We start from the raw sequence: 12,751 nt of genomic DNA, 5'->3' as shown, positions 1-12,751 counted from the left end.
CACACACACACACACACATTCTGGTTTCCATGTTTTGTGGGGACATTCCATAGACGTAATGCATTTTATACCATACAAACTGTATATTCTATTTCCCTTACCTGCCCCATTCCCTAACCCCAACCATCACAGAAACCTTTCTTGTACCTTAGATTTTCAATAAACATCATCTTGTTTGATTTATAAGCTTGTTTCCTCATGGGGACATCAAAATGTCCCCACAAGGTCACAAAAACACTGGTATTCCTATCTTTGTGGGGACAATTGGTCCCCACAACGTGATAATTACCAGGTACACACACATACACAGACACAAAGGTGTGACTGCCACAGAGTGCATTTTTTACACAACTTAACAAAAAACAACCACAGATGCAAAACACAGATGTAAAATGCTCACACAGGTGTGTGCGCCTGCATCAAAAACTACAAAAATTCTACTATTTGAAATAATATATATCTTTAATGTCCTTTCTAATGTTTATATAAACATAAATTCACAAAATGTATCAATAAAGTGGTGATGTTGAGCAGTTGGCCACATGCAGTAAAATCTGCTGGTTGAAATGATTTATTTCCTAAACTGTAATTCTTTTATGTTTTTTTCTAAACACCAAATGGCGAATTCAACACATGACATCTAGATCAATATCTAAAAACAATTTAAATCAAATTTAGATCAAAATGTATGTGAATTTTTCATAAAAATTTGATATTTTACAGGTAAGCTAATGGTGTAGTTGAGGAATTGAATGGTAAACAGGTAAAAAAAATACTTAATATCTCCCAAAACACAGCATTAATTTATAGAAAGGGAAGTTAACAAAAAAAAGATTTTTTATTATTTGTATCATTAAAAATGTATATATATTTTTGTAATCACTCTTTTAATTTCTGTGGTCATTCATTTTTACCCTCAAGGAACTCTAACGTATACAGGAAAATAGGGGCTTAGGAGGGTTAAATGTACCACATATATTCAAAAACAGTTATTGAAATAAACAGGTAGATAAAGAATATCTATGTGAAGTAACGCTGCTTCACAAATTCAGAACCTGCAAAATGTAATCAAATGCTATTTTCAGGGATGCCCTTTAATGATTATTTCCACTTTTTCTCAGGTCTTTCTTCTTGATAAACCTCCAAAATAACAGTAGTTTCTGTCTTTGTGTCCATTACTTCATATGTCGTGTCTCTGTTGGAAAAGATATTTAGATAGTAAGACAAAAAGTGTATAATAAAAAAAAGTGTTGAGTTTAAGAAGCTGTTTACACCTGGTATTAAAGATGCGTTTTGGTCAGTTGGATCACAAGTGCACAACCCTAAATGCATGTGTAAATGGGGTGTGAAACATTTTGAGCTTGTCCACTTTTGACCAAATTCTAAGATGGTCGAAAACACATTCGATCAGATTTGTTTCTTTGTATAGATGCTCATACCAATCACAGTGTTTATTCAATGGACCTGACTTCTAGAGCCTGTATAGTCTGTTTTTTTCTGTGTACACAAATGTACGCACACAATCGAACACTCAGCGTATAGTTTATTTGACCTGTACATGTATATAGACATTTGACGCATACACATTGTGACAAAATGCAATGCATCTCCTGGGCTACATACAAAATTTTCCTGCAGGCGCATGCTCGACTTACGGGTACAATGAAGGCAGGGTCCGTCAGCCTTCTGATGACGAAACTTGGGTCATGCGCATTGTACGCAGACCCTTGCATACACATAAAAATGGACTTTACTCCGGCCTTAGAACAAATCCACAGTGTTCAGCATGGTCTTAAGACTACCATTGATAAAAGTAAAGCGCCTGTTTTTTGTTTCATTTTGTGAGCATGTAAAAAATACACAAGCTTATTTGATCAATTACTCTGAAAATTATAGAAATATCTATACACGTACAAAATGTTGTGCAGCATGTTTACTAATAACACAAACAATAGACTCTGACATTATATTAGTGAGCGTCAATAAGCCCATCATTTTGCCCATCAAGACTCGCCCATAAACCATTCCCTCAAAGTCATCATGACAAAAGCAGTCGACAGTGGACAAAAGAGACTTTAAAAGACTTTAAGGAAGAGATTAAAACACCAGGTGTAAACGTGAATGTGTCTCTCTTGTGCATTTGTAATCCGATTGACCAAAACACATTATAATACCAGGTGTAAACAGTCTCTATGTTAACTCTTTCGCCACCATTGACGAGATATCTCGTCAATTAAGAGAAAACGCTTCCCCGCCAATGACGAGATTTTCCGTCTTTCCGCAATACCGCTATTATCCACCAGGTGGCGCCCTTCCGCAACTTTAAACCCGGAAGTATTGCCCTATGGCAAGCGCCAGCATGTCTGTGTCTGTTTTAAAGATCGCTCTGAAAGGGATCTCTATGAAAAATTGAATTATCTCTGCTTTTTGGGAAGTGTTTTAGGTTAAACCCAACAGTTGGGTTTGTCAATATTTTACTCAACCATTGACTAAAGCAACTCAGCATTTTAAGAGTACATATAATGTATGTGTAGATGATACCTTTTGTGTTTCTCCTGACAGCACAACACCACAGAGAAGAGGACTGCTGAAGTTGCAAATCCCGCCAAAAACGTGAGTATTAATGTTGACACCTCCAGAATCTTCAAAAAAATGTAACTTTGGTCCATGTTACTCACACCTGTAAGTGAATGAACATAAACTTCATTGTTTGTCAAAAATGTCCTGAAACAGCATTCCTTTAAACAAACATGCTAAACGTATTCCAATATTCCAATACAGCCTTAATGGGAGAATACCCCAGAAATCATGGGTCAATATGGCCTAGTCCACACATACATGGGTATTTTTATAAACAGAGTTTTACCCTCCTTCGTTACAAAAAGTCTTCGTCTACATGGACACACAAAAACCTGATATGAAGTGCTGTCATGCCAAACCAACAGGTGGCGATATATCACTAACCGTAAAGCCATGTTGGCCCGCATAAAACAAACGCCACAAACGTTAGTTTACTATAAAAAAAAAATTAATAAAATAAAGTCTAGTGAGTTATTTGCTAAACAGAAAGTCCTCAGAGCCTGTAGCCTGAATGGGTCAAGACCTCGCTGCCTTGCTAATCGCTGCAGAGAATCATCATCCAGACAAAGCGAGATCTTAGCTTTCATCAAAATCCAACCTGATCTCACGAATTTCCGTGGCAAAGTCACAGAATATTTTGCCAATTTTTCCGTGGCACTGTCACGAATCTCCGCATTTTTCCGTGGCCATACTTCGGACTATTTTCTTACCATTGTCGCTTCGGTTTAGGGTTAGATTTACATAAAATGACATACTTACTCAAACCCAACTCTAACCCTAATGCCAGGCGACAATGGTTTAAAATTAAAAAAAATATACAGTGAGGAAAATAAGTATTTAAACACCCTGCTATTTTTCAAGTTCTCCCACTTAGAAATCATGGAGGGGTCTGAAATTGTCACTGTAGGTGCATGTCCACTGTGAGAAACATAATCTAAAAAAAAAATCCAGAAATCACAATGTATGATTTTTTTAAACTATTTATTTGTATGATACAGCTGCAAATAAGTATTTGAACATCTGAGAAAAATCAATGTTAATATTTGGTACAGTAGCCTTTGTTTGCAATTACAGAGGTCAAATGTTTCCTGTAGTTTTTCACCAGGTTTGCGCACACTGCATGAGTGATTTTGGCCCACTCCTCCACAAAATCTTCCCTTGATCAGTCAGGGTTCTGGCCTGAGCTCAAGTTTGAGCTCCCTCCAAAGATTCTCTATTTGGTTTAGGTCTGGAGACTGGCTCGGCCACCCCAGAACCTTGATAGGCTTCTTACAGAGCCACTCCTTGGTTTTCCTGGCTGTGTGCTTCGGGTCTTTGTCATGTTGGAAGACCTAGCCTCAACCCATCTTCAATGCTCTAACTGAGGGATGGAGGTTGTTCCCCAAAATCTTGCAATACATGGCCCCGGTCATCCTCTCCTTAATACAGTGCAGTCGCCACATGACTTTCTCCCATGACTCCTCTGGATCATTCAAATGATCATTGGCAAACTTAAGACGGGCCTGGATATGTGCTGGTTTAAGCAGGGGAACCTTCCGTGCCATGCATGATTTCAAACCATGACGTTTTAGTGTATTACCAACAGTAACCTTGTAAACGGTGGTCCCAGCTCTTTTCAGGCAATTGACCAGCTCCTCCCGTTTAGTTCCGGGCTGATTTCTCACCTTTCTTAGGATTATTGAGACCCCACGAGGGGAGGAGTTAGCTGCGCTCCATTTTGTTTAAAAACACTTCGAACGTCAACAAGAAGTGACATCACACAGATTCGCTTAGAACACCTTTAATAGACAATTCACAAGTTCGCATTAACATGTAATCTATAGGTATAATGAGATGAGCATATTTGCCGTGCTGTCCGAGGAGAGGGCTCCGAGATCGGATTTTAGCCCGAACCCAAAGTACTCCCCCCTCTTTAACTGGAATAAATTAAACTAGATGAGAGTGAGGTGATGGGGTGGAGGAGGGATGCTGCAAAACTGTCATGGGACAGAAGAGAGGGACTGCTAGTTATAGGCACCTTGATGGATCACATGACCACGCTCCTCCCGAAATTAGTTAAATGGCACATTTTTATTTAACTGCTTTGTTGAATTTAATGCATTTAAGATTTGAGTGTTACGTGATCACATGATTTATTCATGATTTGTGTTTTTTTATGTATTGCATGTAAATTTGTATAATCTTGCCAATACACTGCAAAAAAACGCAGTTACAATGAATGAAATTTAAATGAGTTGGTTACTCACGTTACTCTATTTTGTGATAAATGAACACTTGCAGACAAGATATTGCAGCAAACTAAATTTTATTGCAGCAAACTAAATTTATGGGCCTTTTGGGGCCTCATAAATTAATAAAACATAATTACATGACAAAAGAAAAAGAACTAAGTAAGATACTTTGTGCTAAATGCAACAAACAGAATATTATTATTATATATTATACAACAGTATGTCATTCATGTTCACTAACTTAAACTTTACACATTTTATAAAAACTGAAAAATTATACATTTAAAAAAAACATTTTCAAGTACTAGTAAAACAGTCAAACACAAGATAACAAGATGCATGCAAAAGAAATTAACTGATGCAAGCTTAATTTCAGCAGCTTTTGATAGCAGTGAAGCCTAAAAAATTGACAGTTCACCCAAAAATTAAACAATTCTCATTATTTCTCACCATCATGTCATTTGATCTTTGTTTGTTCCTCAGAACTCAGTATTGAAAAAAAGCAGTGTTGTTTTGGATTTTCTGGTTACTATGGGAGTAGATGGTGACCACCTCTTCAAACTTTAAAAGGACCCTAAAGTGTTAAAAAAAATAACTTGCCATTTATTTGAAGTGTCCTGAAGACATACAAAAGATTTAGGTGAAACGCAAACTAAAATATAATCAATTTTTTAATGAAAGTCTTGACCTGTGTCACATTTCACATTCTCTGTGCCCATAGCATTGTTAATATAAGGCAGGATGTTTAATTTTAAATAATCAGATGCTTAGATGCAAAAGCCACTAAATGCCACCTCTGTCAAAAAAAAATAAGATAATAATATTAACCAAATGCTCTTATCACTTATTAATTGTTCATCAAATACTTTCACTTAAAAACTGCTTATGACAGATCACAAGTGGAGTTATTTATTTTTTTATTTTTTTTGGTTATTTTAAAGCTTGTAGTGTTTTTTGAAAGGTACACCTCTGTCACCAACCACTCCCATAATAACCAAAAAACCAAAATCAACACTTTAAAAATATTTGGGTTTGGAAGAACAAACAGAAGAAATGTGGGTTAAAATGACATGAGAGTGAATAAATATCCTTAAAGTTCTTGGTTGAACCCTCTCCTGTCAAAAATAAACGTGAAATGCTTTTTGAAATATCATAAAACGCTCATTGCAAACAACTGCATACTTCCTTATGCCAAACCTTTCACTGCTTGAGAATTTGAATAAAGCTCCTCCTCACGCTCATTCTGCTTCTGGTTTTCGGATCCTTCATTGGCCATTTCAACTTGATCATCTTGATCCTGGGGGTCTTTTCTTCCTTTCGCATCCCTTTTGATCTCGGCATAGTCTGTGTTCGCTGTCTCCTCCTCTTTCTCTTCAGGTGGTTTCTTCTTCAGAAGCGAGTAATCGATTGCGGCATAATCAACATTTGCATCTGCCCCACCTGCTTCACTGTCCTCTGCTGGACCTGTCATCCCCACCTGTGTGCTTGACATCTCTACATCAAATTGGTTTTGAAGAGGCGTCTCTTCATTGGTCTGTTCACCATTCACAGCCAAATCCATGTTTGTTTGCACCGCCTAAAACAAAGAGAACACGTTATAGGAAAACAAATAAAAAAACAGATGTCATAAGCAGGGTTCTAAATTAACTTTTTTGACCACCAGCCAAAGTGGCTGGTAACTTTCTAAAGTTACCAGCCAATCAGCATTTCCACTAGCCAAATTTTTTCCGGTGAAAATAAGAGAAATTATGAGTGCCACTGAATGCAACAATGATTTGTTTTTTTTCTTTCGCGTGCATGAGACAATCCTGACAAAACATGACAACATTTTTGTGATGAAACATAAGATTTCTTCATTTCTCTGTCGATAGACATAAAGCTTTACTGGGGCACATGCCCCCCATTTTTTGCTGACTTTTTTGAAAGCCTGCTGTGTGCAAGTATACAATGTCCTTTGCTTAACCCACTATTCTACAGTGCAACAGTTACTGTGAAAGATTTATATGTATTTAATAATATTTAAGTATAATTTTCATCATACCTAACATTATTAACATGTTTGGAGGCATACATGGCAGAAAATGTTTGGTAATAATGACAGCAGAGAAATATTTTCTACATTATACAATGATAGCAATGATTAATAACTTATTTTTACAAGAATATTTTAAGAAACCAGTCATTTTATGACTGCTATACTAAATAATCTAAATCACAGTTACTGCTAACTGTTATGCAAGTTAGTGTCCTAGAGTTAAATATTAGTAAACTAAATATTAATTTCATATCTGCAAATACAGAACAGTATAACACATACATCTGTGGATTTTCTCAGCAACAATGCAATCCTATAGACTTGACAAAAGGTTTTCCTGAGATTTTTCCTCTAATGTTTGAGACCTGACAGAGTGAGGATGTAGTTTGTCTTACCTCCCTTAATCTCATCATCTTTCCTTTCTGCTTCCCTTTCCCTGCTTTGCAAAAAAACATTTCTGATGTCCATCTACAGAAGCCAATAATGATCGAGTAAAAGTAAGATTAGCATTATGATTTAGAAACTTACTTCTCGTCATGTTTTCATAATTACTCATTCGCGTGGCGTCCCCTTTTGGATGCAGTTGCGCGCGCGGAGGAACGCAAAGACGCGCGTGGACATGGATACATGCATGCACACGTCCGTGCGACTGCTTCGTCGCTTTACAAGCGTAAATTGGTTAACTACATTGCATATAGATCTGTTTTGCCGCTATTTTCTTTGTTAAGGAATACACTAGTTAACTGCTAAAATTTAAACTTGAGATTTACACATGGGCACAAAAGATTTACACTGGATCACCTGCCCCAGTAAAGGGGTGTGGCGACACCGCTGTCTTTTAGTCTATCCTCCCTGCTCTGCCCGTTCGTTCTCCATGGTTTCTCGCGCTGGTTTCGCTGCAAACTGCGCAGCCAATTGGCGTATAAACATCATCACGTATTACGGCACAGTGTTCATGGGAAATGTCCTGCCAGAGGGATAAATGACCGAGAACGAAGCTTTATGTATCTTGCATGCAATGCCTCATGCATCACCGGCCAAACTGGCTAGTAAGTTTTTATTAACACCCGCCAAAATGAATTTTAACCCGCATTTGGCGGGTTGGCGGGTGTTAATTTAGAACCCTGGTCATAAGACATTTAATGTCCTCATGTGCTGACCAAGCAGCTTGTTTTAAGAAATACATAAACACAGAATAGTACAAGCCCTTTATAAAAAAAAAATATATTTAAAAAAATCAGTTGTCAAATGTCTTAAACCTGCCTCCAAATGAATTGCAGAGTCTGGTGGTACGGCCACCACTTCAGGTTTTTTGGTTCTGTGGAAAAGACAAAATCAAAGCAAACTATGTCAAATGTCTTACTTTTTTTTGTGACGGTAATAAAGTTAATATGTTACCTGTTGCAAGACATCCAACAACACAAGACCACAGAGAAGAAGACTGCTGCAGTTACGATTCCCACCAAAAACGAGTGTACTCTTGACAGCCCCAGACTTTGAAAAAAATCTTCTATATGATTGTTACTTACACCTGTAGTTGAGTGCACATATACTTTAGTGTTTGTCAAAAATGAATTTGTCCTGGAATAGCATTACTATAGCATAACAAACTTTTTCCCCAATACAGCCTTAACAGTAACTGCAGTGATTTTACAGTTTTGTTATTTATTGTCAACAGTTTGTTCAAAGTTAAATGAACATGAAACATTTTCAGTCTTTATCTTCTACAGTAAGTTACTGGCAACCAGCTGCATAATTACAGCAATTTTTTAAAGTGTAAGAATATTTGTAATCCTCAAGCCCAGTCCTAAATCTCCCCCTAAAATCTGCTTGGTGGATAATAAAATTTGATCTAGGAATATGTCTGGCTTGATTGAGAAAGATACATGTTAATTTGCTTAGGATGTTAGGTTTAGTGATCATTACCTGTATTATTTCCAGTGGCATTCTTTAACTCTGTATCATTCGCATTTTGATGTTTATCATTGTCTGTGTCTTTTGGACTGCATGTCGCATTTGTTTTGAATTCATTTTCTGTATATGGGTGAGATACATATTTGCTTTAAAATTGGTTACTGGTGGTATTTTGTAAAGGACATATAGGCCTCTTCGCATTTATAACCTCCAGTCATATGTTTTGTTATGTGAGAGTTGACAACAAGATGCATGCAAAATTTTTAAAAACATATGCAAGCACAAATTCAGCAGCTTTTGGTAGCAGAGAAGCTTAAAAAGTGATAGTTCCCCACAAAAAAAAAATTCTTGTTATTTCTTACACTCTTGTCATTTGATCTTTGTTTGTTCCTCAAAACTCAAACACAGAATAAAAAAGTGTTGTTTTGGGTTTTTTGGTTACTATGGGAGTGGATGGCATGACCGCCTCTTCAAACTTTAAAAGGACAAAAGATTTGCCATTTGCCATATATTTTTAGTGTCCTAAAGACATACAAAAGATGCTTATTTTTTTCTACACATATAAAGAAGATGCACGTAATGACAAATCTTCACGCTTTCCTTCCTCACTTTTTAAAGCTCTGTATGAAATTGTTTGCTTAATGCCTAATGTAAATGTCATGTAAATGTAATGAGAAGTCCAAACGTCAATCACTTGATCTCCTTTCTGTTTAATTTACAGATGCGTCTCTGTCATATGAATTAAATTTCATATTTGTTAACGCATCAATACTTCTTTAACATTACTCTGGTCGGTGGACAGCACTGGCTTCCTCCTGCAACAGCAAAACCTCCTGAATAAAAATGCAAAGCAAAACGTAACTTTACCGATAATAAATACGATCAGGGATTTCTTTTCGAACTCTTTTTCTTCTATGACAAACTGCTCTAAAGTTTTCTGTGGACCAGCGCTGTGCTGCGGAAAGCCCTTATATGGAGCTGGTTTGGGCGTGTTTTATGCAAATTACCAAACTCGTACACGCGGCCGCTCATGTAGAACACTTCAAATTCACTAACGTAAGAACAAGTATAAGAACAAACTCGTGTGTATGCACGTGTTGTGAATTAGGCGAAAAGTTTTTGTGAGAAGTCCAAGTGTGCGTATAAATACGAAAAATGTATGCAATTATTAGTGAATGAGACCCAACGATATTAACCAAATGCTCTCCTCACGTACCACTGTATATGTTTATCGAATACTTTCGCTTCAAATCCGCTTAATCCCGCCTTATGCTGCGTTCACACCAGCTGTGGTAGAGGCGTCAAGTGTGAGTGATTTCAGTGTTAAGTCAATGTAAAGATGTGTTTACGCGAGTCTGGAGGTCTCACGGCATGAATGTGGCGTTTGACACGGCGCGAATGACGCGAATTGAGTGTTGAGAGTTGAAAAATCGGAAACGTTTCAGAAAATCACGCCGCGTTAACCAATCAGGAGCTTTCTCTAGTTGTGACGTGATTATATGAAGCGAGCGAGTCGCAGAAGCCCCTCCCATGATGCACATTTCTGGGTGAATATCTCGAATGACTAGAATTTTAGGTAAACTCAAAATGTTCAAGCGTCTAACTACTAGGGGTGGCACGGTCCATGAAAAAAATCCGAACCGTTCGGTTCGCTTGTCTCGGTTCGGAGCGCGTGTGTGCCGCACGGTTCAGCGGTTCAAGGCATGCGCAATGTAGTCTCATGCCCTGTATGTGACCTCAGATAGCGTGTTTCCCTTTCGCGCGAAAGAAGAGGTGACTGGTTTGGAGTATAAGTACTGCGGGTTATGTTACGTGTAGAAATGGCAAGTGGGAGAGAAAAGGAAGTCTGCCCGCAGTTGGAGGATGCGCCAGCGTCGTATAAGTTTGGTGTGTGGAAACATATTTTTATTTCATGTTACTTATGATGACAGCGGAAATAAAACAATAGATAGAACTGCAGTCTATGGGTTGAATATGCTCCAACAGCCACAGGAGATCGCCTTCTCTCCGACCATTTATCTAATCTGAGGTACTGAAAGTTTTACGTCTTTTCGTAATCAGCGCTATTTTTAGCCTTTCATTGATAAAATTAAAGCGGCTGATTTCCGCGTAGTTTCATTTTGCTAGCGTGTGAAAGTTGCGCGATCTTATTTCAGAAATTGCCCCTCAAAGTAATCAGGACAGAAGTGGTCAAAAGTGGACAAAAGAGACTTAAAGAGATTTAAATATTACAGGTGCAAAGGTTATGTTTCTCTCTCGTCCACATACGCTCTGCAGTATTTAAGCAGCGTCTCAGTGATAAATATAAGAGCTACACTGAAGTTGGCATTTTAATAAATGCAAGTTATCTTTGTGTGCTAAAAATGCACATAAAGTTTATGTAGATGTTAATACACATTCTCTTGTTTGCCAAATAAATGAAAAGCATGTTGAAATCATCAATGTCTTCCCTCTTGCTCTATCAAAATCTCATCGGGCTTTCCTCAGAGATGGTCCCAATAATGTGCTTAGTCAAATTCAGTTTGTGCATGATTACATGATATAACTTTTTTTTTATACTGTATCCTAAATTGTGGATAATTAATACATTAATAAGATAATACATTTCTGGAGTGTTAAAAATGTAAAGAAAAAATAACAACAAGAACCGTACTGAACCGTGAACCGTGACCATAGAACCGTGATACGAACCGAACCGAGGGTTTTGTGGACCGTGCCACCCCTACTAACTACTGCGTGTTTTTGCTGCCTCTACGGCGCTTGGTGTGAATCCAGCATTAGAAATATTGTTTTGTTGACAGAATCTATTATGAGTCTGATTAAAAAATTACTAATTTACAAAAAACAAAAACATGTCAGGTGCAGTTCAGCTCTCCAAATGTCCTCAGGACACCCAAAATAAATGACAGAAGTCAAGTGGAGTTATTTATTTAACACTTTTGGTTATTGGCTTGTAGGGTTTTCTAGGTTTTTTGGAAGACATAGGTCTAGTAAAAAAAAAACACTTTTCATTCTTTTAAAAATCATAGGTCAATAAGGCCTAGTCCACACATACACGGGTAGTTTTTATAAACAGAGAACAGGAATATATCTGACTCGATCAATAAAGATTACATGTTAATTTGCTTAGGATGTTGGTTTAGTGATTATTACCTGTTTTATTTCCGGTGGCATTCTTTGGCTCTGTAGGATTTACGGTCAGATCTCGATGTTCAGCAGTGTCTTTGTCGTTTGGTCTGACTGTCGGATTTGTTTTGACTTCATTTACTGTATATTGGTTAAGATGAGATACATATTTGCTTTAAAATTGGATATTGATGGTATTTTGTTAAGTACATATAGTGCTCTTTGCATTTATAACCTACAGTCATATGTTTAGTTGTTTGATAGTTCAAGACAACATGTTTCATGTAAGTGCTGTGTAAATGGATATGACACATCTGCACAGCCTTCAACAGTCTGTAAGCACGTCTATAGATAGATATGTATATTTAGTCATGTCTTTTCTAGTAGTTTAAATAAAAATGTAGACTGGGAAACTTACATATCACTTCTATGGTCGTACTGGTACTGATGTTTATGTTTCCATATCTTGCTTCACATTCAACAGTTGCTTTGTGTAATTCAGCGGTTGGCATAAAGGTCAAAGTTGCAACGTAAAATCTTTTAAAGTTAGTAAATGTGATCTTTTTCAATTTGATGCTTTTTTCATTTAGATTGATCCACCAAGAGATAACAGGGGGTGTTTCAGGGCATGGAACAAGAGCTGAACAGTTCAGATTTGCCTCCTGTCCTTCACTGAGAAGAGGAATGTTTATTACAGGCGCATCTGCAAACAGAAAGAGAGGTAAACTGTGTATCAAACAAACATATAGACAAGAGATCTAAATGTTATTAACTCTAAATTTATTTCTCCAGACTAAATATGTTTTTTGTAACTTACAGAAGCTAATTTATTTGAATTGAGGAGCAAAACAGTTTACTTTGCATT

The 12,751-nt window shown here is 37.1% G+C and overlaps 2 protein-coding genes across 2 annotated transcripts in view; both read right to left on the bottom strand.

Annotated features, from left to right (window-relative positions):
• The window catches only part of LOC135770765 (sialic acid-binding Ig-like lectin 5), a 54,329-nt gene that overhangs the window by 21,273 nt on the left and 20,305 nt on the right, over positions 1-12,751 (bottom strand). The window lies entirely within an intron of this gene.
• On the bottom strand, positions 4,772-12,573 carry LOC135770768 (uncharacterized). The gene is made up of 5 exons (XM_073815550.1): positions 12,305-12,573; positions 11,914-12,027; positions 8,245-8,377; positions 8,110-8,164; positions 4,772-6,387 (listed from the first exon to the last, which is right to left on the bottom strand). The coding sequence occupies exons 1-5, from the start codon at positions 12,396-12,398 to the stop codon at positions 5,998-6,000; spliced, it is 786 nt and encodes a 261-aa protein (XP_073671651.1). The 5' UTR covers positions 12,399-12,573; the 3' UTR covers positions 4,772-5,997.

Source organism: Paramisgurnus dabryanus, chromosome 8, assembly GCF_030506205.2.
Source record: "Paramisgurnus dabryanus chromosome 8, PD_genome_1.1, whole genome shotgun sequence".
In the NCBI taxonomy this organism is placed as follows: Eukaryota; Metazoa; Chordata; class Actinopteri; order Cypriniformes; family Cobitidae; genus Paramisgurnus; species Paramisgurnus dabryanus.
The sequence above is the reverse complement of the archived record's forward strand: the minus strand, read 5'-3'. Positions and strand labels throughout refer to the sequence as shown.